The sequence below is a fragment of the Crocuta crocuta genome, unplaced genomic scaffold (assembly GCF_008692635.1).
Source record: "Crocuta crocuta isolate KB4526 unplaced genomic scaffold, BGI_CrCroc_1.0 scaffold466, whole genome shotgun sequence".
Classification (NCBI taxonomy): Eukaryota; Metazoa; Chordata; class Mammalia; order Carnivora; family Hyaenidae; genus Crocuta; species Crocuta crocuta.
The window spans coordinates 3,683,680-3,711,453 of record NW_027529672.1 but is presented as its reverse complement, the minus strand read 5'-3'; the positions used below and the strand labels follow the sequence as shown (position 1 = coordinate 3,711,453).

At 48.6% G+C, this 27,774-nt stretch overlaps 2 protein-coding genes across 2 annotated transcripts in view; one reads left to right on the top strand and one right to left on the bottom strand.

Annotated features, from left to right (window-relative positions):
- DOCK1 (dedicator of cytokinesis 1) overlaps positions 1 to 27,774 on the bottom strand; it is a 462,145-nt gene that overhangs the window by 239,471 nt on the left and 194,900 nt on the right. The window lies entirely within an intron of this gene.
- Positions 26,523 to 27,774, top strand: part of INSYN2A (inhibitory synaptic factor 2A) — a 37,021-nt gene continuing 35,769 nt past the window's right edge. Inside the window, exon 1 of the mRNA XM_077762894.1 lies at positions 26,523 to 27,691. Coding sequence (XP_077619020.1) covers positions 26,523 to 27,691 — 1,169 coding nt within the window. The remainder of the gene's footprint in view (positions 27,692 to 27,774) is intronic.

The window sequence follows — 27,774 nt, the reverse complement described above, 5'->3', positions numbered from 1 at the left end:
CCACGGAGCTGTGATCACTGGGATGCAGAGAGCAAAGAAAACAGTGATATCTGCACTGTGTCTACATATCTAACCACGCAAACACTGGCCAGTGAGCACTGGACTTCTGTTTAGGAAAGACTATTGTTGGGGGCGCCCGGCTAGCTCAGCCAGTAGAGCATGAGGCTCTTAAGAAAGACTATTGAGCGGGGCCACCTCAGCAGCTCAGTTGGTTCAGCATCTGATTCTTGATTCTGGCCTGGAATCAAGACTGAGATCTTGATGACCTATAATCAAGTCCTGAGATCATGACTGATCTCACAGTATGTGAGATGGAGCCCTACGTCGGGCTCTCGCTGACACTGAGGAGCCTGCTTGGGATTCTCTCTCCCCGCCTGTTCTCTGCTCTCTCTCTCTCTCTCAAAATAAACAAATATACTTTAAAAATTCTATCTCAAAAATAACATAAAAAATTTCCCCTTAAAAAAAACGACTACGGAGCAACATTTAAATGTCTTGCTTTTCTTGAAATCCCAAAGAAAATGAAAATTGTGTAAGAAATGTGTTAAAATATGTTTTTGATGACTGCTTTCACATCAGTTGAAGGGACACCAGCATTAATGAAAGGCAAGCCAGAAGTGAGTGGCTAAAGCAGTGCGCACATTTAGAGCTCAACAAAGCTCCAGAATGTGCCAAACCACAAATTAGGCAAAGAGGAAACGGGAGACCCGCGACTGTACAGTGCAGTGGAACTGAAGAGATGACCTATTTAGTTCTCCACGGATTCAATGCGATGAAAAAAAAGAAATGTCTATAAAAAAAGATGGAACTGAAAACCTGTGTATGACCTTAGAGGTCATCAAACAAACAAAAGAGATTCTTTTAAAACTCTACATTCTTCCCATTCAGAACTTGGCATTTCAAAACAAAATGCCCAGGGCGCCTGGGTGGCTCAGTTAGTTAAGCATCCGACTTTGGCTCAGGTCAAGATCTCACGGTCTGTGGGTTCAAGCCCCATGTCAGGCTCTGTGCTGACACCTCAGAGCCTGGAGCCTGCTTCGGATTCTGTGCCTCCCTCTCTCCCTGTCCCTCCCCGACTCAGGCTCTGTCTCTGTCTCTATCTCTGTCTGTCTCTCTCGCTCTCAAAAATAAATATACATTAAAAAAATTCAAAAACACAATGCCTGCTTTCCAATGTACAGCAGTAGCTTGCTACCACAAGCACAATCCACACTAGTGAGCAACGCATCTCAAGTCTGGTGATGAGAGCACCAATGGGTTGTTTAGGAAAAACAGAAAACCACAGTAATACTGTGTCACTACCACTGGCACCGAAAGGATCTGGAGAGGTTTTCTGTGGTATACATGGGCTATATATATTGTGATGGACGTCAATAGCTGCTCTTCAGTGAAGAAAAAAAGGTGTGAGGATACTGAAATTACACTGCACAAGTATAAGGTGCTATCCAAACGTGATATGACTTCGGTACATTGCTGTCCTGGGGACCGTTTTGACTTCAAAGCATAACTGATGCAGAGAGGGTGCCCGGGTGGCTCAGTTGGTTAAGGGTCTGACTCTTGCTTTTGGCTCAGGTCATGACCTCACAGTTTGTGGGATCCACTGCTGCATCAGGCTCCATGGTGGCAGCGTGGAGCCTGCTTGAGAGTCTCTCTCTCTTTCTACCCCTCCCCCTCCCTCAAAATAAATCAGTGCACCTAAAAATAAAAGTACAAGCAACGCAGTGATGAGGTGTGGCTAGCAAAGGCAAAAAAGCACGTGCTCAGAGACATTGCTCAATCAGCCCGGACGCAGTATCTGCTCTATGAGACGCTCGTGTTGGCAGTTAACACCTCTGGTCAGGATCCGTCCCGTGAGAGAGCCCTGCTGACACAATGGGCGCCGGAAGGGAGGGGCCCACTCTGGACACAGGTACAAGGTGCTGCTTAGGGCCGGGTAAGTACCAGGAGAGGATACCGGACAATGACATTCTTCACTGGGGCCAGGACGTCTGAAGAGCAGACGATAATTCAGAGTAACACTAAATTACGTAACATGGGTTCTCAGGCAACGCTCAAGTTCATACCAGAATAATAAACCTGAGCGGGCAGTGACTGAGGCCTCCAGTAGAATTGGATTTCAATCTAGGCTTCATCCCTTGTACCTGCACCACTTTGGAGAAACTGCTCATAGCTTCTGTTCTTTACCTGTGCAAACAACGTAAGGGTATCTGGTCGTGGCGGTCCTGTGAGGAGAAAAGGAGACAGGCCCTGTGCGGCATCCCTGGAGCCTTGGGCTCTACAACCACAGTGGCCTGTCACTACCATCAAATGGGTTTTGTGAAGGACAGGAGTGCAATAAGGAGGGTTCCCCTTTCTTCTTTCCCTGCCCCCATCCACAGTCAGTGTGTGAAAGCTCAGGTGGGGACAGAGGGTAAACAAAGAAACACTGTGCCCGGCAGCCCCCGGCCCCCCGTGCGTGTGTGCGGGACCTGAGGCCTCCCCGTGGTGCCCGTGGGAACTGGCCGAGGCCCTGCGTGCACCGGGGCAGACGGCCCGTGGAAGGGCCATCAACTGTCGTGACACCGGCAAAGTAGATTAGCAGAGCAGACACTGAAATCTGAAAGCAATTTTTATCCCTTCTTGACCTAATTCTGGCCCAAGGTATCATTCTAGAGCCTGGCACATTACCTGCTCTATGAGGGGGTGCCTTTGGTACCCTCAAAGAGATGCCGGTGTTACCGGAAGGATTCAGAAAAGCCCCTTAACCATCTACTCACACAGGGGAGGAGCCTGGCTCCCCAGTGGGTCAGACGAGGACAACGCAAGCCCCCCTCACGGGCCCCATCACCCCCGCTGACCACAGTCTGCCAAATCCAGGCTATGTGCTTGTTACCACACAGAGCCCATCACAGTCTATGTGCTGATTTTCTCGGCCTATCCACCCAAAGGCAAGGAGGGCAGGAACTGACTGAGGGGTGGCAAAAGCCTTTGGATTTGATCAGAGTCCTAAAAATGAGGGCCGTTAGGCTAGAAAGAAGGGAGCCAGCCAGAAGCACATGCCTTCTCTTCATTATCTCTAAATGCCACTGCCTCTGTTGTACCGTGTGTTAAAGGAAATCTACAGCCACCTTTGTTCCCTTGAAAAATAGAACCATTCCATTTCCTACAGATAAATTAGATTCACAATGACGCATAATAGAAAACCAGGGATTTCGACTAATCTGTGTGATGTTCAGTTGTTCCAAACCAAACTGTATTCCAGGCCAACAAACCATCTCTAGTCGCTCATCATGGAAGGAAAAGAAATTCGGGGTGGGGAGGGTCCCCGGAGCACGGACCGGCACTCGAGAGACTCGGCTCTCTTCCCACCAGGAGGAAACACGGCTTTGTCGCTGGGACAATGGAGGGGTCGTGCGCCTGGGGCTTTACGCAGAGGGAGACCGTTGCTCAGAAAAGTCAGTCCAGAAAGCAGAGCGTAAATGTGTGAGCAGAATGTGACAAAGGGAATGATTCAGAAGGGCTATCTCTCAAGTCTTCCAGGCAAAAGAGATCTGGCTGGGGGCCCTTTGAGCACGATGTCTTGTTCTTGAAAGAGAAAAGCAAAGCACCCTGATGGTACTGATCTCTCCCCTCCAAGTTCAGGCCACCCTGAGTGACCTCTCCTCTGCTGGGGTTGAGTGCCGTGGTCTGTCACTGCAGCTTCTGAACTGAAGGACGCGACCCGCCGTCACAGGACTGGGCTCACCCGACAGTCACTTAGAACATTAAAGGGCGAGGTAGGAAAATCATTTCCAAAGCGAACTCCATCACAGTTGCATCCGAGAGTCAGGCAGGTGCTCCGTCCCAGCCTCCCAGAAAAGAAGTTCCCACCCAGAGTTAAGCAAGGGTCTCAACTAAAACAGCAATACATTTGCGGACACCTCTTTTCTCTCACCTCGGCTTTTGGTGAGAAAGTGGCTTCCGCAATCTTATGGATCGGCAATAAATCTAATAAACTTCACTGACTGGTAATCCAGTTCATTTAAAGGGGTAGATTATGCGGGAGCACGTGTGTAGATGCTGCAAGACAATGCTTATACCCAGACAGAAAGGATGCCTACTAAAAAAAAAACACACACACACACAATTAATTTTCCCATATGTATAAAGTAGACAACCACCTACGTCTATATACAAACAACACAGCACACAGAAGGGAGTATGGCCCAGGGCAAAGGTAACCACCAGTCTACTGTTTTATTTGTTTGTATCCTGGGACTTCATTTCAATGGAATCCTAGGACACAGACTCTTATCTCTGGTTTCTTCTGCATCATGTTTGTGAAGGTCACTGGGGTTGCGGCACCCATCCGCCACTGGTGCTTTCCCTTGCTGTATGGTACTCCACTGGATAGGTAACCCAGAAATGGTTATCCATCCTTTGTTGACCCGTGCTTGACTCGTCTCCAGTTTGGAACTGGATGGGCAAAACTGTGCCAAACATCCTAGTACATCTCCGATTTGTATATTCTTGTCTTTTTTTTTTTTTTAACATTTATTCATTTTTGAGTAGGGGGGGCATGACTTGGGGAGAGGCACAAAGAGAAAGGGAGACACAGAATCTGAAACAGGTTCCAGGCTCCAAGCTGTCAGCACTGAGCCCGACATGAGGCTTGAACTCACAAATCGTGAGATGATGACGTGAGCTGAAGTCAGATGCCCAAGCTACTGAGCCTCCCACGCACCCCTGTATATTCTTGTCTTTGTTAACGTGGAAATTGAGACTTCATCACCTACTCGACGGCAGGCCTGGAATCCGGGAGTTCTCCGCACGACAGCTGCACATTGACAAGAAGAAGGCTAAAGAAGAGAGACTCGGCTATTTTCTTAGTCGTCTCTCTTGTACCTTCTGGTCTCTTTATTTTCCAGATCCTTCTGCTTTCAGGAAATCCCACTTTAAAAGAAGCTATTTTTCCCTTTGCAAGTCAATCTTTCTCAGCAAAAATCTGAAGGGAAATGCAAGAAGCCAATTTTTCCCTAATTGATTCCTAAAGTGAATCCAGTCTCTCCCAACTTTAGTTCTTTTTCTACAAGAAGTGAACATAACAACTCATTCTAGACCCTAAAACACACAGATGTCTCGTCCATAAAAAATAACAAGAGTCGGGGTATGGACGTTGCCAAATGGTTCCTGGTCTCCCTAGCCGGCCCCTGGCATAGTGATCGTTTTAAAGATTAGAACACGATGACCCATTAACCGCACCGGTATAGAATCTCCACATAGGCAAGGGTGTGGCGAAGCTAGCTTTCATCAGTATTTATATTTGTGATGTGAGGGTTTGCAATTAAGGAATTCGGTAGACAGACAGACGGGTTTCAAAAAAGAGGATGGTACCGGTGATCTGAAAAACTGAAACACTATTAATCTCCTCGACAATTGAGCTCCTAAAGTTAGTCCTGATGACACTAAGAAGTTCATTAAACTCTCTTCCTCATAGAAGTGGGTTTTCTAACCTACCAATTACAGTTTTCCATTTTCTTCCTAGAATTACACACCATGTGCATCTCAAATAACACCGTCCCTGGAGCCTTCCTCCTGCCGGCTCACACTGCCCCCCATGGTTCCGTTCCAGCCTCCTATGCGTGCGTTCATGTCTATCTGTTTTCACTCATGGCCCCTAAAACTTTAGCTGTCCGTTACCACCAGCACAATTTCAGTATTTCAGGTAGTTTTATTTACAGTGACATGTTTAAGAGATGGAAGGCAGATTTCGATTTTATGGATTAGCAATAAAGTAAGATTTACAGAAAGTAACCCTGATCACTGGGAGAAAAATACTGGGCCTGCCGTAGTCATAGCTCGTTCCCAGGGGAATTACACTGGCGTGATCCATGGCAATGATCCTTCCCACCTGGCATCGAATGTCCCCCAAGCCCTACGCGTCCCAACATCAGGTCCCTCCCAGGCAGCACAAGGGGTTACAGGTCTCCGGGCCGTTCATGCTGCTAGCACAGGTCTCCGGCCAGCTCTCACCAGCACCGGGGGCCGGCCAGGCAAGTAAACAGGCTGAAAACGAAACTCGGGGATCTGGAGTAAGAAAAGACGATAAAAGGAGTGAGTGGGCAGAGTTTGGAGTCACATGTCCAGGACTCACTTCCTGGGTACGCCCAGATGCCAAAGGGCTGGAGGCCTGTGTCCCAGAGGAGGCCGCGAGGTGAGGAGGGAAAGGGGGGTTTCAAGATGTCTTTCTTCTGGGATGCTGGGACGCCGTGCCCGAAGCACCACATACAGACAAATAAAGCACTTCATATGAAGCAGTCAATAAAGAACAGATGCCACGTGAAGCATGATGGTAGGCTCAGTTCAGCTCAGTGAACAAGGAACTAGTAGTGGCTGCGACCCAGGGACACGGCTGGTGCCGAGGCAGGGACTCGGGATAGGCGGCCAGAGGTGTGCAGACCTGCAGACGCATGGGAAGAGGCGGCCAAGGTCCCCTCCCCTCCTGTCCGCCGCGCTCATCCCCTGGAGCATGGAGCTGCCCTCGGACCCACCATCTGTCTGCCCTTTCTTGGGAAATATTCGCTCTAATGAGTGTGGCCACTCTCAAGTACCTTCAAGAAGAATGAACTTCAAGCCCCAAGCCTGTGAAAATGTGGGGAGCCAGGAGACCTGAGGCCAGCCGGCTTCTTGGTGCCAGGGCCTGGGACTGCCAGGAATCAGCTCAGAAGACCCTCCACCGGCCCCATGGGTTGGGTGGGTTTGCTGAAGGGGGAAGGGGCGGGGTGAGGCTCCTGGTCCATCCTGATGGCTTCCTCCCCAAGCGAGCTCAACTGTGCCCTGAAACAAAAGCAACACGTACCCTGTGGTGTCTGCAGGCCGGTGGCGTGTGTGTCAGGGAGGGAGGGGGGTTTCGATCAGGAGCGGCCCTGGCGCCAGCTCTGGAGTGTTCCTAGTGTCAGCGGGCAACAGACCCAGAGGGCACCCCCCTTCTGTCCTCAGCACTCACAGCTGTCCTGCTGTCAGCCTCCACTTAGAGAGGCTGACCCTGGGTTGGACTCCTCCGGGAAGCATGCCCCTGGCCCTGGCCTCCACGAGGCAGCCATCCNTGGCGCGGCCGGGTCGCCGAGGGGCGTCTGGCAACTTTGGCGACGGCCTAGGAGGAGCGGGGCTGCGTGTCTGCGCTGTCGGTTCCAGACCAACGCCACGGCCTCGTGAGCGCCCGAGAGCCCTGGCTGGGCAGCGCTGGGGACTCGCGGGCGGCCGCGTCCCCGGAACGTTTCGAGGTGTTTTAAGTATTTTCCAAACTAAAGCGAACTGGCAAGTACGGCTGATTAACTTCGGGGGGGATAAGTCCGAGCAGAGGGGCCCTGGCCGGCCGCCGAAGAGAGCAGCGAGCGGGAGCGAAGGCAGACGCCCACGTGAAATCCCCATTTCCTCCCGTGGCGCCGGGGCTCGCTCGCTCGCGTTGGCACCTTCGCGGGGCTGCAGGCCGGGTCGGTGCCCGCGGGCCTTCGGGGTGCGCGGCACCCCGTGTCAGCCCGGGACAGGCGTGGGAAACCAACCACTGCTGCAGAGCGAGCGAGCCGGCCGGCTGGCGAGGGCGAGTGGGAGGAGGGTGCCCGCGGGCCGGCCCGGGGCCGGGGCAGCGCCTGGAGCCCAAAGTCAAGAGCGAGAGTCTGCGTCTTGCTGGTTCATGCTCAGGGTTCCCAGCTGGCGTCTCCATCGCTGGGATAAAGAAGCTGTCCCTGTGACCTCAGCATTCTACTACCCAGAAACATGCCACGGGGAGATGGAGCTGTGATAAGGGGATGCCAGCAGTGGGGGAGGAGAGGAGCCCCTGGAGTCAATAGGGGAGAAAGTCGGTGTTTTTGGCTCAGCTACAGAGCAGAGCTTCTGCCCGGACCCCTTTCCCGCCGCAGGTCTGTGCCTGGGGGCTGGAGCCAGAGGCGGCGGTGGAGCAGTTTAATTTGACCTTGTCCGCTTAGGTGCTTCAATCCTGCGGAAGCATCCTGAGGTGAACTGGCCGGAGTGGGAAGGAACTTTGGGCTAGCCCTGCCTTGGCTGCAACCCACACTGTCATTTCACAGGACTACAGCTCAGACTGGCGGAGGGTCCATGCGCTTGGAGGTTCTCCCTTGGACAGGGACTTGCTAGGGGTTACCTCCCCTTATGCCAGTGGGGGGACTGTCAAGGTTAGAGCCAAGGGGACTTGATTGAAAAATACCACCCAAATCACCTGACCCGGGCCATTCCCAGCGAGTTGTGCATATATGAAAATGCTCTATCGTTATTAAGCTTATGCCACAGATCCAGCAGAAAGTAACCATCATTTCACTTTGCAGAGGCGGAAAGTGCCGGTTTGTACTATCCACGTAGTGCTATTTATTGCATTCATATCCTGTTGAATGTTACTTTCCAAAGAAAAAGTTCATATTTATCCTTGCCTTTTTTTTTTTTTGCAAGAATGATTAGCACATGGGCACAGGCAGCTCAAAGGAAAAACGGAAGGCCTGTTGTCTGCATGCCTCACCAGATATTAGTAATTTACTACCCATGTTTACTACTTACATTAGATGGCACTGCTACTCATGACGGTTTTATTAGAGGCGCATGTGGATAAAAAACGTCTAGCACAGCTATCACTAATTGCATGATTTTGCATAAATTATGTTAGCTACAAAGAGTTTGAGCTTTTCTTCACCAAATTCATCATTTCCTTAAAGGCAGAAGGATTCTGTTTAATTTCTTTAGCTAAATGAAAGACCTCTGCTTAAAGACAGGTTGCCCTTGAAACACAGAGTATGCCTTTAAACATACTACAGTTGTCACGACTTCATTTTTTATTATTGTGATTAAGACTTGGAGCTTTTACTTAAATCAGGCCCATTATCCTACTGAAGAGCACAAACACTGGTTAGGAAACAGAGTAAGAAGGCAAAAGCTGGAGAGCTCCATGCTTCGCACAAAGAGCTTCCAAAAAGCCCTATGGAAAGTTGGATAATCCCTTATTACTCTGTTTACCTGGGGCTTCTCTGTTCTGCCACAATTGTTTTCCCCATGACAGGATAGGGAATTTTTGTCTCGTTTCTCCCTCGATCCAGAAGGGGAAAAAAATCCAAGTAAATAAGCACGTAACTGAAAGGCTTGTGCATGAAAGGCATCAGTCTACCAGGAAGACTCCTACACATTGAAACAAGCAGTCAGAAAATAAAAATGATTCTCAGAACAGTTGATCACAGCAGACCAGCTGGACAGATGCGTTTACTTAGCTAGAGATTTGTATTCTCCTGGCTGTTCCAACCCATGGCTGTCTCATTTAGAGCAACGACTACTGAACTCTCTTGTATGAGGAGATTAGTTACTGTTGGGGACAGACTGCTTCTCGGGGAATAACGATAAAGAAGTCACAGCTAGACGGCACGGCCATGGTCTACGGACCAGCATCCATGGAGGAAGGCGGGGGCGGGGGCAGTGGGGACTTTTTATTCTGAAGCTCTGGACCAGCCCACCCGACACCTGAGCAGGTAACACGTCAAGGCTGCTACTTAACAAATCAGCAGTTAACCAAAAAAAGCATGTCTATTTGAGGCCAACCACAGTCGTCTGGGAGAAAGGGAGGTGATTAGGGTCCCCCAAACCTGGCATCTTTGGTAAACAGTTCCTCCATGAATGTGAAGAACCCTTCCCCACCGTAATTCCACTGAGATCTTCACTTCCAGCCCAAAATTAGCTGACATAATTTATGAAGCAGATCCTTCTCAGTCTCCTCACATATTTGATTTTAATATTTCATAACATTATGGAGTGACTTCAATATTTTAAAGGAAAATTTAATATGATTGATATTACATGACAACACTTTTATTACCGTGAAATTTGCATACAAACATTGGGAGAAGTCTTTCTTCAATATTTGAGCTAACTGATGGTATAAATGTAGTAAAACATCATAATTTTTAATCCACTTATTTTTTAAATGTTTATTTATTTATTTTGAGAGAGAGAGCGAGCATAAGCAGAGAGGAGCAGAGAGAGGAGAGAGAGAATCCTAAGCAGACCACGCGCTTTTAGTGGGGCTGAATCCCACAAACTGTGACATCATGACCTGAGCCAAAATCAAGAGTCAGATGCTTAACCACTTGAGCCCACCCAGGCGGGCCCTAATCCAGTTATTTTAAAAGTTCTATATCTTATGTATTAAGGACAGAGTAGTGAATCGGTACCAAGTTGTGGGAACCCAGTTGGGATTCATATGAACACACTGTTGAGCTGTCATCTCACATTAAACAATAAACCGTACAGGGTACAGGCTCAAACCTCTGGACCATGTATGTTAACGTATCTGCCGCATATCCCCGGGCACTAAAGTGTCCCCAAGCAACCAAGAATCTAGAACCTCTCAGAGTAAGAGAAATCGTAACTTCAGACTACATCTCCTGGTTCCAGACTCAATCCCTGTTATGAACTCAGTCAGCACCTCCTCTGCCATAAACCGTCAGGATACTCAGTGTGGGTTTGAGTCATATGCACTTCAGACATCATTCATACCATAATGGATGAGTTGAGGGACTTTGAGGTATACAGAGATATTATCAAGAGACAAACCGCTGATCTAAATAAAAACAAAACACTCTAACCTGAGAGTTCTGTGTCTTTCTGCTGAGTGCATATTCTCAGCTCTAATTGAGACACAGAGAAAATTAACGTGAATACAGAAAAGGAGATACCAGGGACAAGAAGGAAATCATGTTTCCAAATCATAAAGCTTTTTGCTAATACCGTATTTAAAAGGGATTGGAAAAGAAATGTCTCCAAAGTCAATATTCGTGAATATTGCTTTTCTAGCACATTGATTGGATTATTCAGAGCACTGGACATGCATATCACTGTCTTTATCACGTCATCTTGCTCTTCCGGAAGTTTGGGCGAGAAAAGATCAGAGAGAGGATCAGGCTGGCACACTGTATGCTCACCTGAGTTACGCTCTTAGAGCCATGGCAGGGGGAGAGAAATTTTTTTAAAAATCGAAACACCGTGGCAAAATGCTAATCAAAGTTTATGCTGCAGTTACTATGGAAAATTCCAATTCAATCCTTAATAATCTAGCCTTGGGCATAAAATGGAATGCAGTAAACTACAGCATACGAGGCACATGAGAAGGACTTTGAGGCCACAAACACCACACAAAGAGAAGTTGCTCTCTCCTCGGTACTCCAGAGGGAGTGAGGGCAGGGGGGAGGCTGATGGCCTCGGCTGCTCATGTATTTCAGCTGCTCAGTCGAGGACCGACCGTGGGGACACATCACATTCACATTCAACCTTAATGAAACTGACCAGTCTTCGTGTTTCTCGGTCATTTCAGGGGTGACGTGGGTCCCTCCACACTAGTTGTTCCCAGGGAGGCATCCTGTGTATGTCAACTTCTCGTTTCTCTATCTTTTGCATCTGTCCTTAGTGGTCAGACTAAACACCGTAGGTCATCTGAAAGTTGCTTTAGGAAATCTGCTTGCTTTCATGGTAAGTGGCTTCTGTGGCCTTGGAAGTGTACTGGAATCATGAAACCTGGGTTCTGAAAATGGACGAACACGGGGAAGGTAGACTGACCCGAGGATGGCTTTGTCTACAAAGGACTGCACGTTCGCGGAAATGTACTGAGCGGTGGCAGCAGTGACCAGGGCGATGTGTGAGCGTCCGAAAACCAAATGACAGGTTCCTCAACAAGTCCCAGTCTAGGAGGGCAAAAGGAGCGGGGAGGTGGAATCAGGCTCCACACGTGGAGGTTCCCAAGAGAAAGCAACACCCTGGCTGGGACGAAGGTTGGGATTGGACCCCTGAGCCCAGCAAATCCGGAGCTCAAGGCCAGTTGTCACGTGCTCAGAGCTGGAGATCTGTTTGGGAAGAGTGAGAAGGGACACCAGGCAAAGGTGTAGGGGTGAGGGGCAGAGAGCGAAGACACAGTGTAAGCCGGTTTGAGGAAGAACCAGGAGCACAGGAAGGGCCTCCACACACTAGCTACGGGTAACCCTGGAATGCTTTGAACGGGAGCGTGCATGTCCAGAAGACCGAGTCTTGTTAGAGGTGAGGTGAACCAGCTGAAAGCGTGTAACAGGTGAGAATTAATCGGTACCAAGGGTGAGTGGGAGCACTAAGGGACAGATGTCAGGGGACAGCTGTGAGAGAAATATCCCGCACGGCACATCTTTGTAACATGGCAACGTGAAGAAGTGGTGGTGGGTGATATAAACGGAACCAGGGAAGTCAGGGAAGCAGCAGGTTTGAGGGAAGAGATGTGATGATTATTCAAAAGTTAAGTTGGAGTTTCCAACCAGAAATACTATTTCAAAAAATAGGTTTCATCATCTTTTACTTCTTAGAACCGACGTGAGAAACACTTTCAAAGAAGAGGAAAAAAATGGAGTAAAGGATTCACAAGACAAAGAAATCCTTAAAGGACTAAGAATAGTACTAATAACAGATGCTTAATAAATATTTAATGAGGCCATTAACAATAAACCTAGTCCATGATTTTGCTAGAAATTCAGGGAATCCAGATTGAACAATAATTTTTCTCTTTCACTTCAAGTTGTACTTTTTTTGTAGTCAAAATTAAAAGGAAATCCATGAGAAGGTGGTCGAAAGGAAGCCTACTTCTAGGAATGGACAGTCCTCACATCTGGCTACACGGTGTTTAGGCAAGAAAAAGGAATCACAGATTTAAGTGTTTCTACCCACTGAACTTAAGATTAGAGTCCTCTCTGGTAAAAATTCACTAGTTTCTAGGGGCGCCTGGGTGGCTTAGTCGGTTAAGCGTCTGACTTTCGCTTAGGTCATGATCTCGTGGTTCGTGGGTTCGAGCCCCGCGTCGGGCTCTGTGCTGACTGCCAGCTCAGAGCCTGGAGCCTGTTTCAGTCTGTGACTCCCTCTCTCTCTGACCCTCCCCTGCTCACACTGTCTGTCTCTCTCTCTCTCTCTCTCTCCTAGAAATAAATAAAACATTAAAAAAATTCACTAGTTTCTAAAGGAAGAATGTGTTTGAGTTTAATGGCCTAGTATCAGAGTAAAAGAACAAACAAGGAGAAATGAGAAACTCTAACTTCTCAACCAGACAGATTCAATGCTCTTATACCCCCAAATGTTGGCATTGTTTGGTTGGAAGGAACTTTCACTACAGCTTTACCAAAATACTGGAGAGTTCAGTGGGTCAACTGAAGATGACCAGAAGATATCTGTCTGCCTCTTGGCCTTGACCTCACAACTCAGTTTCACATATGACATCAATTCCATTGATCCTTGGGCCAGGCTCATCAATTTATCACTTCTTTTATTACCAACACCAGAGTGCTGCATAAAGACTTGCTCTCTTTCTTTTTCCTTTGTTGAAATCACAGGGCACAAGTGGCCAGTTTCCTGTTAATCATGCACTAGAGACTCACACAGCTCAGAGACGTGTGGACAGGAATCATTCCCAAGAAAAGTTTGTGTCACATGCAAGTGTAGAGAATTTGAGATTTAAAAAAATTTTGTCAAGCCGTCTTTTTCATTTGACTCTTCTGGTCACTGAAGAGCCCAATGACACCTGCTTTCTCCATCACTTACGGTGTGTGTTTGTTTTAATGGTTACTGTCAGCTTGGTGATTTCACAGAAATGGTTTCAACCCTTGCTTAAGTTGCTTTGCTCTTGCTCTTTGTATTTGTGCCTGTAGATGAAGTTAACTCTCCTTTAAGTATATCTCCCCTCTATTTGCTGTGTCTATCGGATTTGCTGGTGTGCAAAAATACCCAGGCTGAGGCTGACTGATGGAATTTATCGCATGGCCGGAACACTGTGTCTATGGAAATATCGCCCACTCTACCTGAGCAGGGAAGCGTGGGGCAGGTCCTCTGTGGTGCGGGGTCAGCTGCTGAGTGAGTGGTGGAGAACGGACCGCCAGCCAGGGCTCCAGGCTCTCAGTTCACTCCTCATGATCATTAAATGCTATGTTGAGGCACCGTTCTAACTCTAGACCTGAAGTGACCGTGAAAATGGCCAATGGTATGCCTAGCTTGAGAATTAAAACAAAACAAAACAAAAAAAAAACAAAACAAAAAACTAAGACAACTATATACTTTTAATCAGACACCCAAGGTTGAAACCTTCAAGCATGCTTCTGTCAAGGGCTGTCTTTGGTGCCGCCCGCACACGTAACATGCTCTAAGTGTGTTGTTTGGATCAGCGTCCCCTTCGTGACCAGAGAAAGCTTCACCAGGACCACATACCGAGGGTTTTAAAGGCACTGACCACCTGAGCCCTCGTCACCGATCAGAGTGTTGAGAGCAGTGTTTAGGCGACACTGTCTGCATGGGTGCTGCCATTTCTGACAGTTACTATCCATGTGGCCATGGGCATGGGCTCGCCTATCAGTGCCTCAGTGTCCCCACCTTTATAAAAAATGGGAACCCCGGGGGTGCCTGGGTAGCTCAGTCAGTTGAGCATTCAACCCTTAATTCCAAGCTCGGGTTGTGATCTCCCGGTTCATGGGTTTGAGACTCCCATCAGACTCTGTGGTGACAGCGCGGTGCCTGCTTGGGATTCTCTCTCCCCTTCCCTCTCTCTGCCCCTGCCCTGCTTTCTCTCTCAAAAATAAATAAACAAACTTAAAAAAACCTGGGAACCTCTCCTTCAGAGAGTGTTCAGAGAGAGCAATGTCAGAACATACATAAAGCACAAAGGGTACCTAATCTGTGTCAAGCATCACAGAAGTATTACCTCTTATTTCGCCATCACCTCCCTCACCCTAGGCCGTATAACATGCACCAGATTCTAGGCTAATTCAAGGAAGAGCCAGAACTCAAAATCAGGCAGGCAGTCTCTACACCCCAGTTCTTAAGGATCATAGGAGAAAACATAACGCAGGAATCGTTATGTCCAGAAAAGCCTAGAGTGTGAGAATCTTAAATAGATGATCTTGAATACTCCCCTCACCAATTTATAAAAGCCTGCATGGAAAATCCAAAAGTAAATCGTTCTCTGCAACAACACCAAAAAAGGTCTGTAACTGATCTCAAAGCCCAGATCCATGGTTAGGAAGAGCTGCCCCTGGCCATGGGATTCCTAGGAAGGGACAGAATTCTAGATGTTTTCCATCCCCAACCAGAAATGTCAAAAGGACAGAGATGTGAAGATGTCATATTCCTGCCCATAGCCGGCCAGATGCCAATTTATTTGGACTCTCCATTCAGTCATCAGTCCACAGGCAACAACGACAACCAAACAGCCCCGTGTTTTAAACCCTGACGAGGACTGGTCACTCACTGTCCCTCTGCGGAGTGTGAATCTGGCCCCACCTTGCTGGCCGGGGCCTGGGCAGGGCCGCTGATCGGCCCCGCATTTGGCTGTGCCCCAGGTTCATTCTAGACAGAATGGAAGGGGCTGGCTGTGCCCACCCCAGGGACATCACTCACTCTTCCTTTCATTCAATAAACATTTATGGGTACCCTTAGGTGCCACATGTTGCTCTGTGCTTTAGCGATAGGGCAGAGAAGAGAAGAGAATGAGGGGGTGGGGAAGAAAACAGAATAGTACATGTGGCCCAGAGGCTCTGCGTGATGGATGATTACATTGATCTCTGCCTCCATGTCTCCATCCCCAGAAATTCTGACTGACCTGGACTGGAGCAGGGACTGATAGAGTTTTTTCTAGAAAGATGGGCTGGGGGGTCGAGCTCTTAAGGAAGACTCTGTGTCCCCACTTCCTGTGGGAGGACAGTCTCCATCCAGCCTCTTCTCCTACATAACTCAACATGCTTTAATTTCTTTTAATGTTTTATTTACTTCTGAGAGAGAGAGAGGCAGCGTGAGCAGGCGAGGGTCAGAGAGAGAGGGAGACACAGAATCTGAAGCAGTCTCCAGGCTCTGAGCTAGCTGTCAGCACAGAGCCAGATGCGGGGCTCAAACCCACGAACCGTGAGATCATGACCTGAGCCAAAGTCGGATGCTTAACCGACTGAGCCACCAGGTACCCCTCAAAATGCTGTAAAAAAAAAAGAAAAAAAAACCCTGAAACTTGTAAAAGTTTCCACTTCTTCAACACCTATGCTCCCATGCACAGCTTCAGGAAGGCCAAAGCTTAGAGGGGTCACTTAAGGTTTTGGAAAGACTCATGTTTTCCTTTGCAGAAGTACTTTTAGGGCTGTGACGTATGCAGAGATTCATTTCCCGATCATCAGCACTGCTAACTCACCTGGGTGCTAACTTCTCTTCACGGACCTACAGAATCCATTCCTCCATCTAGTCTCTCTCTCCCAAGCCTCGTGAAGGAAGAAGCCAGCTGACTCGGGGGTCTTGTAGAGATTTAAAGGTAGAAGCACAACACAGAAATATGAACCTAAAATAGGGTTATTCATTAGATTTAACCCTTCACTCACTGTGTTGGGGGCTTCATAGTACATGAAGCTGTATGATGTCCTAGCTCGGAAGCCCAGCCTCGCCTGGATGAGCAGCCAGGCTCCACTGTGGAGAGGAGAAGGGGCTGCTCCAATGGCCCCTTCAAGAGAGTCAAAGAGCTCACTGCAGGGGCTCTTGGTAGTCACTTGGTAGTGACGTAAGAAGGAAGTGACGCGGTTTATTGGGGCTAATGTCCCTGAGGATCACCCTTCCTCTTCTGTGTCTGTCTGTGTGTCTGTCACTCTCATTCCCTCCAGTGCTGCTCCTATTTTCCCATTCCCCTTTCCCTTCCTCTCCACATGGATCACGAGCAAAAAGTATTGTAGAATTACATTTCTAAGTACTGATTTTATTTATTGAGTATAATTTCATATGGCATGTACTCGATTCAGAGTAAGGGGAAATGGAAGGTATTTGTTTCATTCAGAAGCTGTGTGCCACACATACCCTTCTAAAGTAACCGGACTCCAAGGTGAGCTCCAGACCCCCATGGATTCCCCCAACCCGCCCCGCAGGCCAGTGGTTCCTCTCCTATAGCAAAACCCAGAGTCCAATTTGAAGGCTGAGATTAGCAAAGATTCCAGGCTTTGACATGTTTTTGTCATCCCAAGCTACTGAAATGTTTGAATTAAATACTTATTGAATCTTGCCCCTACTATGTCCCACTTGCGAGAACAAAGCTGGATACTGTAAGAACTAATCAACTAGCACTGCCTAGCAAGTCGTATTTACTACAACATTTGTGGTTAGGGGCCTCGCTGTACGTCATGATTAAATACAACATAGAGCTGGGGCGTCTGGGTGGCTCAGTCGGTTAAGCCTCCAACTTCAGCTCAGGTCATGATCTCACAGTTTTCAGTTTGAGCCCCCGTCAGGCTCTGTGCTAATAGCCTGGAGCCTGCTTCAGATTCTGTGTCTCCTTCTCTCTTTCTCTGCCCCTCCCCTGCTTGGGTTCTGTCTCTCTCTCTCTCAAAAATAAACATTAAAAAAAATATGTATATATACATACACACACACACACACACACATGCTGACCCTTAAGCAACATAAGTCTGAAGTGTGCGGGTCCATTTAGAGGTGAGTTTTTAGGTTTTGACTTGCCGTACAGTACTGTAAATGTACTTTTTCTTCCTTATAATCTTGTTGGTAACATTTTCTTTTCTCTAGTTTATTGTAAGAATACAGAATATAATACATATAACATAAAAAGTACATTAACAGGTGTTATGTTATCAGTAAGGCTTTCAGTCAACAGAGGCTATTTGTAGTTAAGTTTTGGGGGAGTGAAAAGCTATATGCAGAATTTTGACTATGCAGGGTTTGACATCCTTAGAGCCTCGCGTGGTTGATGTATACACCATTTCTGAACCATATACTCATTTCTGTGAGTGTACACGTCATCTCTTTCCCCTCCATAAGCACAGAAGAAAATTTGAGGTAATACTGTGTAACGCTCAAACTCAAGATAGTGATGCCAAGATTCAGAAGGTAAAAATCTCAGCACGGTTTTACTTATTAACCTCAGGAAACCATATCCTTCTCCTTTCCCCTCCTTTAATTCTTACCCAGGTTTTAGAAAACAGTCACATTCCACCGGATCTGAAGATCCAGGTAATGCAGAAAGTATCCTTAGAAGCCACCAATATGGGATACCCACTGTTAGCCTTCTAAAAATCCATGGGGAAGGCCCCAGCTGGGAAGATACTGTGATGTATATCATTATTTTCTTAGACCAATTAGCAGGTATCAAAGCTGACTGAGTTCAGGAGAGAAGAGGTGCTTAGAGGGACCTCATCTATAATCACTTATATGTGTGTAAGGAGAGAATTGAAACACATCAAAGGAAAGTGACTCAGGCCTGAGGCCTGCTCTTCCACGTCCCCCGGGGAGGCACAGTGGGCTGCTGCGATCCACAGATGCACGTCTTTCCCCGAACTGTGCCTCATCTTCCTGTGTGCCCAGCACGTGGCACGGTGCCGGGTCACCTCAGACGCACAGGCGCTGCTCCTCGTGTCAGTGAAGGCAGCGTGAGGACTGGAGATGGGCGAGAAGGGAGGGGTAGATCTGGACCATCAGAAAGAGACCCCCTGGGGAGAGGAGGGGAGAAGCCGGTCCTGGACCGTGAACCACAGGAACCGAAGACACAAAGCGGGGACTGCCCACGGGCTGTTCTAGAGACAGGGCAGTAGCTCGAGGCCTGGATGGGCAGGACATCCAGGGTGGAGGATGGAGAGCTGCGGGAGGGGGTGGGAGAAAACCAAGGTCGGCGTGGGAGCGACGGGAACAGCAAGGAAGAAGCCCGTAGGTAGAGGAACAGGAAGGAAAAACAAAACTCACTGGGACCTAGAGAAGACTGGCTTCGAAGAATTAGACTGGAGAATGAATCAGGCGAGGCACTGTCAGCACCTGCTAGGGTGACCCCACAATGGAGAGCGAGGGACTCTCCACCATCTCGAGTTGGGAGACGCGTCTTTAGATGCCTTTGCAAGCCAAGTTCAGTCTTGTATGTAACACTGGGTGCCTTTGTTCCATGCGTGGGCGAGGGGAGCACAGCAGCTATGTTTCTGGGTCAAGGACAGACCACCCCAGGATCTTAGGTTATGGTCTGCGGCCTCTCATTAGGATTCTATACAGGGGCTCCTGGGGCAGTAATTTCTCTGTGTTTTGCTGTCCACTTATAAATAGAAACTGACCACAAGAAATGCTCATTTCTCCCTTTCTTTCTTAGCTCAGCTACCTCTGCAGTAAACTCAAGACCTTGGAAAGCCTATGGTCTGCATAGACCGAGGAAACGCAGGAGACGCACCCGAGTGAAAGATACAAGGGAGATCCATTCTGAGGGTAGTAGATGGGCATTCACATGGTCTGGCCAGAAAGATAGATCTCATCTTCAACTCTAAGTCATTGCCATTGCAGTGACTCATTACCTCCAAGCAGAAATCCTGCCCTGGGTGTTCCCAAATGGTATCTTGAGATTCAACTTTCAGAAACAGCGGGGAAATCATATACTCCTTTGACACTACGTATTTTTTTTTTTTTTTGAAAAATCAGTGTTCTAATTTTAGCTTAAGGATTTGTCATGAGTGAAGACATGCATTTAGTAAAAAACAAAAAAGCCATACGGATTCATCACAATGAGTAAGGCAAAACAACCCCAAAGTTCATCCACTATGTACATGTTTTCCATGGAGATTCCCATGAAGTCTAAGCATGGGAGGCCGCCTGTTCCACATCTGACCAACTCCAACCTCTTTGTGGATCCAAACTAGCAGCCATTGTTGCTTAATTACCTGGAGCCATCCAGGCAGGAGAGTGGGCGGGACATTTGCTACATTGATCTGTATGAACCAATGAGCTATATTCAAAGCTAGAGCACTTACATTTCACATCGTCCGGTCAACTGGGGAGAAGAGAGGAGCAGGCAAATTAGTTCCTTTTACCAATCTTACACATGATTTTGGTGGGTTGTTGTAATGGGTTTTTCTGGACCCTCTTTGGACATTATCAGTTAGCACAGCTCACTGCTGCAAATAAAAATTTGTTCTCACTGCTGATGTAACCTCTCACTCGGAGGAGGCATTTCTCCCCGTTGATTTTTGCCAACATCATAAAATTTTGCTAATTCATTTCTACTAATTTAGATTCCATTTGGACAGAGGATGAGCAAAGGTTAACATCAGTATAAGCTGAAGATAAAATAACTAAGTAAATAGTGAAACAAATGAAGAAAAACGTCAGATTTGTTGAAGAGGGCCACTTTCTGGTTTTTCTAAAACCTCAACTTCAGGCCCCAAGAATCCATGAAGAACACGGATGATTCGCTTCCTCTCATTAGATGGTTCCCCACTCATTAGAAACAGGCCAGTGTGAGCCTCTGTGGCAACACTGATTTGCATTATGTGGCTGAAGTAATCGACTGTAGGTTTTCCATTGGTGGAAATAGGTTTATCTGAAAACACAGATATGTGTGAACCCGACCCCCGCCTAGGGCAGTTTTCCTTCTGCCACAAGCCTGCATCGAAGTTCCACAGACGCTCCCTTTCCCTCCTTCTGACTGGACAGTCACGGGTTCTTAATGATGGAGGCCTTACTGCAATATTCCACAAATCAAGGGAAAGGGGCATGTCGGGATGGTGTTTCCGCCCACGTGCCTTAGCGCTATGGGGGCGGCCTCCTCCCTAAACTTTCAATCTCGGAGGGGTGTCGGTTTTCATTTCGTTACCCCGTTTTAGTCCTCTGAATCAGTGACCTTTGAGGAAGTGAACAAATGTCTGGAAAAATATCATTTCAGTGTATTAAAGGAAATTAAATGCGATAATGAATCTAACTAAGACAGTCCAAAATCTATAGCAGTTAGCTTTGCCCTGAGGAAGGCAGGACTTCCATTTGGGAAGAATCAATCGGTGCCTCTAAAACAGGCCGTTGGGTTAACCATTTCACAACACAAACGAGTTCATTTAATGGGTGAGATCCTGTCTTACTTCCCTTTCTCTCTGGGAAGCTGAGGGTTAAAGAAGGTAGGTTGTTCGTTCCCCTCCCCCCCAGCTCCCCCATCCTGACTAGCCTAATGCTCAGGCTTTCCCTCAGCATATGGAATAAAAATGCTGACCCAATTAATCTTGAATTCCAGCCAGCATCTGTGACTCCGAGGTATCTCAACAGCGGGAAAGCCACTAGAAAAACCAATAATATCATACAGTCCCCTTCCAGACTCTTCACATTGCTTGCCTAGCTCTTTTGCTATCTCCACTGACTGATGGCACACTAGGGGCTGTCTTGGCAAGGCCAAGGTGCTCCACAGCCCCCACGGTCAGTCAGCTGCATCATGCCACGTAGATCATCACCACACAGCGCCAAACTGGAAAGCTCCCGGTAGTGCAGACACTTTCAGAATGGAGCGAATCCAATGGAGAGCCTCCTGTCAGCCGCTAAGATCCCAGTTTACTTCAGGAAATAACGCAGACTAAGGTCAAACGCATTTCGTGTCTAATTAAAACACGGCAGATCTCATCCGAGCGGCGAGTTTGCTCACAGAGAGACACATCTTCTACGAAACGCCGCTTCTCCTAACCTGTCCACGCACACTTCGGTCCATCGCTAGGTGTGCAGACCCACGTCCATCCACACAAGTACTCCACACGCCGCCACCAACAGCACTCTGAAATTCATTTTCGTCCTTTATTCCAAGCTTCCTCATGACAATAAAAGATGACCTTTGGGAGGCTGCATGTACCCAAATCTAATCATTTCTGGGTTTTTCTTATTGTGATGCAAGTGTTTATGCTTTCCAGCGGCCTGATCCTGTCATTCTGCCTAAGGTGCGGGCTGACTTTGCCCTGTGGTTTTGTAATTGGCAAACAGCACAATGACATTCCGGCTCCCCCAGCAAAAACTGGAAAACAGAAGGAAGAAGACAAATCTCCCCAAAATGCATGATCTTAAGCCACCACGACGGTGACCATGTTTGTTCATTTCCTGCCAGTACAATTTGGTAGACTGCTTTCTTTCAGTTCCCATTATTTCGTAAGTGTTTTTCTATGATACTAAATAATCTTTATAATTATCATTTTAATGGCCGCACTGAGTGAACGTACACCATAATTTACTTAACCGTTTACCTATTGTTAGGCATTTAGTTGCTTCCATTTTTCACTCCTTGGGCCGGAGTGAACATTTTTATATAAGCTATTAATTTAAAGGAACACGCAGAGACGACTCTCCATCACTAATCTAAAAATACAGGGTTTATATATTTACAACTCACATTTGATTATGCACTTTAATTTGAGGGTAATTAAGACATTTACATTCCAAACAGCTTCTCCACACCCAGCTCTCCCCAGCCAGACGGGCTCAACCGTGACTCGCCATTTTCACCTCGAGATGACACAGTCCGATGAATCCCCAAACACAATTTTCTTTTGAAAAATAAACTTCATGAAGTCCTGCTGCTTTGGAACCAAGAGATTCACTCCAAGAACCAGAGCCCGCACTCCTTGGAGGCGACACAGCCAAGGCGAGCCATCGGTGAAAATGCCACTGTGGCTTCAAGAGGAGCGTGGCACTCTGGGTGCCCCCCACCGAGTCTGTGCTCAGGGCCAGGTGTGGTCCCGGGACCCACCTGGAGGTTCTGCACGTCACCAGCACCCACATGCCTGGTGACGAACAGGCCAGGAAAGTCGCTGAGATGAGGGCCAGCCGTTGGATGCTTTCTCAAGTTCACTGCGAAGCACTTACTTTAGAGGCTCCAGGTTTCCCTGGGCAGGGCAGCGGGTCAGTGCCCGGGGTTTACAGGGATGCAGGGTGGGGCCCTTGAGCTACAGGACTCTCGGCAAATTAGAAAAAGGAAAAACAACAAATCTGGACCTCAATTTCTCCATCTGCAGCTTGAGGATGAGTGAAGGTCAAGGAGAAAAACCATGTGAAGTGCAGAGAAGGCTAGCATTTGGCGAGGAGTAGGAGAACATGTGGACTGCACTTGACCCATCACTGTAACACGGGCACACTCATGTGCTGAATGAATGCATGAAGGGATGAGGACTGAATACGGTGTGCCGGAAGGTTCGACTTGTGGAATGTCTTCTGTGGGACACCTGATTTCCCTTCATGNCCCAATAAACAGTAAGTGAACACCCTGGAAAGGTCCAGCCATTTAATTTCTCAGTGCCCAGGAAAATTCCATCCTAAAGCTTTAGAATAAATGCCACCCAGCCATCAAAAGGGGCACAGATCTCCATCTGAGGTCCCAATAAGTCATCAACAAGTATTCCTTGATGTCTTTCTTATCGGTGAGATAAGACAATTCCATTTCTATTTAAAAAATTCATCAGCAAACGACACAGAGCACAAGAATCCTAACTATCACCATCATTTCTACTAACAAGAAAATGACTTTTATATACTTAGCAACTCCCTGTAAAACAGAGAGGAGCCTGGAGTTGTTTTATTATTATTATTTTGCCACTGGCAATTAATTTTTCTGATTTGGTTTATTAGTTCGATGGTTGGGTCCAAGATTCAGAATATCTTTCCAAACCAGCGGACGGATGTAAGAAAATTATTTCGGTGCAGTTCCTGGCAAATCGTGATGATGAATAGCATGGTAGGACAAACTTATTCAGACACACATTTTTCAGTGGTGGCAGGGAAAAGGCTGAAAAATTACTAGTAAATTGCTTTTTGTAAAAATGCTCTCCCTTTAAAATTTTCCCTAGTAGGAAGGACTTCTGCAGAATGAAGGCACAATACGGTATGACATAGCAGGGCAACAAAAGTAGCTCAAGAATGACTCCAAGATAAGACTGAGGGTTAAGATTTAATTTTCTCATCATACCCCCACCTCCTCCAAACCTTCCCCACATGAAGTCCTTCTGTGGGCATCATTTTTATCTGTTGGGATAAGTGTCTATAAAAGATATGTATTATGTATTATCGATCCCTGGCAGGCACGCTCTACCCCACCCGCCAGCACAGAACCAGAACATGATGTGGCTCCAGTCTGTTCTCTTCCTTTACTGCTCTCTCCAAAACTGCCCAGTGTTTAAAGTTCCAAATTACGAAGACCTCCGGAGAGCCTCAGCGCCCAGTAAAGCCTAAAAGCCAAAGAAGGCTTATTCTCTGCCTTCTCCAGACTACTGAGGAGAGTGACTGTTTTTGGGTAGTTCTGTTGTCGGGGGACACACAGATGTGGCAGTGGCACCGAGGGGGTGGCTCCCTCCTGGCTCAGCAGGGAGCTGGGTCTTTTCCAGATTAGCCCTTCAAAACGGCACCTTCCAGAACACCCATCCCCCACCCCGGGAGCTGGGACATTGGCATCTGTTCTTGGTCATTCACTTTGCTCTCCCAGGCCCTTCCCTTCCGGGGACATACTCCAGCCACCCAAGGGGAGAGGTCCAGTGAGGTGGTTCGTACCAGGGGGTGGCTGGGTCCCCGTGGCCCCAGGCCATCTGGCACACAGGGAGGGTGCTCCTTGCATCTAGCGGGCAGAAGCTGGGATGCTACTGAACAGTCCTATGTGCGCAGAAGAGTGCCTCCCCCAAACAGTCGCCCAGCCCCAAATGCCAGGCATCCCAAGGCTGAGAAACCCTGGTCCGGCCGAAACCAACTTCTGCAAAGCTCACTTCCGCTGCCCTCTAACGTGGGAGCTGGGTCCTCATCACGGCAGAAGTGATGACATAATTAAGTTCTCTCTAACTTGATTCAGTAACTGTAGCGGAGACCTGCCAAGTACCAGGGCCAGTTTAACAGGGCTCCCCGGCTGCAGGGAGAGGCAGTACTAGAACCCACTCAAAGGGAGGCTCTGGGCTCTACCCAATTTTGTTCCTCCACCGGATCACCATGTCCAGTGTCACGTCACCCTACCCAGTAAGAATCAAGGATGTGGAGAGGCGCCTGGCGGGTTCAGTCGGTTAAGTGTCCAATTTCGGCTCAGCTCTTGCTCTCATAGTCCAGGAGTTCGAGCCCCATATTGGGCTCTGTGCTGACAGCTCAGAGCATGGAGACTGCTTCACATTCTGTGTCTCCCTCTCTCTCTGCCCCTCCCCTGCTTGTACTCTGTTCCTCTCTCTGTGTCACTCAAAAATAAACATTAAAAATTTTTTTTAAAAAAAGAATTAAGGCTGTGGGGAGGTGCCCTGTCTGTTGGACACCTGAGGTCACGGGAAACAGCATGAACTCACATCGGGGAGATCAGGATCCTGCTCCTGCTTGAATGTCCTTCTTGCTGTGTGAAGTTAACAAGTGACATAACCTCTCTGAACCCCACCTTCCTTCCTTGAAATGGGCTGCAGGGCACTAAAGGTGTTGGGTATAGTCTACATGCATCAGTGGAGCCCCCAGCGGCCCACACACTCACCCAGCCCCTGGAGGTTTCAGGGTCAGGTTCACGGGCTCCCCTTGCACCCCTCCCCCACAAAGGACCTGTGGACAGGCAGACTGGGCAGTGAGGCCCGAGCCCATGCTTGTTCAGCTGGCTCACGTCTGTGACCTTGCCTCTCTGGATGCTCGAAGGCCAGGGCTCTGCACACCCCGGTTCCTCCCATCTGACTGTTTTCTTCTCGGGCACTAACTCACAAGCAACATAACTCTATTTTCTTCCCTTAAGTTCGGCCCTCAAGAAAATTCCTCCACGTGCAATGAGCAGCTGTGAATCTGCCTGATAAAGTGAAGGCATTTACCCCACTGGCATCCCCGAGAGGGATCATTGGCCACCTGCACCTTTTTAGATGCATTTAATAATTCAGCCCGAGATGAATTTGCATGATTAACATAAAGCCTTGTGATTTTATTTTCTTTCGGGATTCAAATACTGAAACAACCACCATTGTTTGCATTTTCAGAGGTTGTGATCAAAACACAAAACTTGATTCTAGAATGAATAATTTTTTTTTTAATGCTTTTTCAAATACCACTCTCCACAGAACCAAAGAAAAGAGCTGCTAACACTGGCATTATCGATGCAGGGGAATCCATGTTCTTTCTAGGGTGAGCGTTAACCCATTAGCAGCAAGTCACACTGCAGAGAGTAACCCTTTCTGGTGTTCCCGTAGAGCAGCGTGCCCCGTTGTCCCACGGCGTCCATAATGGCAAAGACAGACAAATGGGGGTTATTTCCATCCCTCAGTGTAGGGCACTCCACGTGTATCTGATCAGGACCTCGAATCCCCCGTGAGAAAACACCCAATTCCCCTGGATTCCAGTAATAGATTAATCACGTCATCCTCAAAAAACTAGTAAAAGCCCAAACCAAATCAGATGCATTTGGAAAACCATCTGCCTATGAAGTGGAGGCGTGTATGCGAAATGATAATTTGAAGGCGGAAGAGGCAGCATCGTTGGGTTTCTTGATGAATATAGTAAAACAGGTTTGTCTAATGGGGAAACATGCATTACTATCAAAAGAAACGAGTGTAGCCCACATGGAAAAGCAGGCAGGCTTTCATATCGGGGAAGCATTTCAAGCTGTGCCTGCCAGCGATTCTCCACCTGTCTGATTCTCCTTAACATAAAGGCCAAGCTCACCTGTTTAAAAATAATTAGGAAGCAGGCGGGAGCGATGTGAGCTAGGAGCTGTGTGTGCCTGTGCTCGTGGGTGTGAATCTGTTGCACTGATGCCTGTGTTGATGTTTCTGAACGCAGGAATCATGGTCAGTAAGGACACCGGCAAATGCGCACTTACGACGTCAGAGACCGAAGTCGAACCTGCCGCCTGCCTGGCCCTGGAGATGAAATACGCCCTGGATCCCAACCGGCAGATTAAAAAGCGGAATAAAGCCCTGCAGGTGCGGTTTAAGGACATTTGCGAGGCGCAGAATGAGCAGAGGGACGCGCAGCTGTCGGCGGGACAGCCGGGTGAGAAGCGGGAGGCGAGGCCCGTGTCCTACCGAGCAGCCCACCGCAAGTACATGACCGTGCCCGCGCGGAGGTCCATCCCCAACGTCACCAAGAGCACGGGCGTGCAGACCTCGCCAGACCTGAAAAAGTGTTACCAGACCTTCCCCCTGGACCGCAAAAAAGGGAATCTCAAAAGCATCCCGGCTGCGGATGCCTTTAAAAGTCAAAACAATGGGTTCGTGGCTGAGAAGCAAGAGGAAGGGCTGGGGGACGAGGCCCGGCCCTGGGGTGCCGGCCGGGTGCACAAGACGGCGGCCTTGGTGTTCCATTCCGAGGAACACGTGAATGAGCTGGACCAGCCCGCCGGGCTCAACTGTGCAGAGCCAGGCGAGACCCCCGATGCGCACGGCTGCCGAGAGGGCCCTCTCGGAGACTCCGCTCGGCCCGCCTCCCAGGAGCCCGACCACCAGCTGCACGGGACAGCAAAGCACGGCATGGCAACCCCGGACACGGAGGAGGCCACTCCGCCGGCCCACGGGACGGTGTTCAAAACGGAGGTGGCCGCCGTTTATGCACCTGCCCCCGGCGCGAAGGCCCTGGAGGCCGCGTTGTCAGACTCTGCCACCGGCAGCGAGTGGCCGCCGTGCCCCGTGGCCGACCAGGGGCGGAGGAGAGCCTCGCGCCTCAATGGGCGCCAGGGACTCGCCGCAGCCCGCTCGCCCCAGAAGCTGTGCCTGTCCCCCGAGGGCAGCGAGCGGCCCCCGCGGCCCCGGGCGCCGCCGGAGGAGGAGAGCCAGCCTTGTGGCGTGGCGGCCGCTGCGGGTGGAGAATCCCAACAAATCGTGCCTCACACGGAAGTCGTCGACCTGAAAGCACAGCTCCAGGTGATGGAGGACCTGATCAGCTCAAGCCAGGAAACCATCAAAGTGCTCTTGGGGGTCATTCAGGAGTTGGAGAAAGGAGAGGCCCATCGGGAAGGGTATGTATGCCCATGTTTCTCCTGACGCCGTGCGGGCTCATCTCCCCCCCCCCCAACACACACCTAGGGCGCCTGGGTAGCCT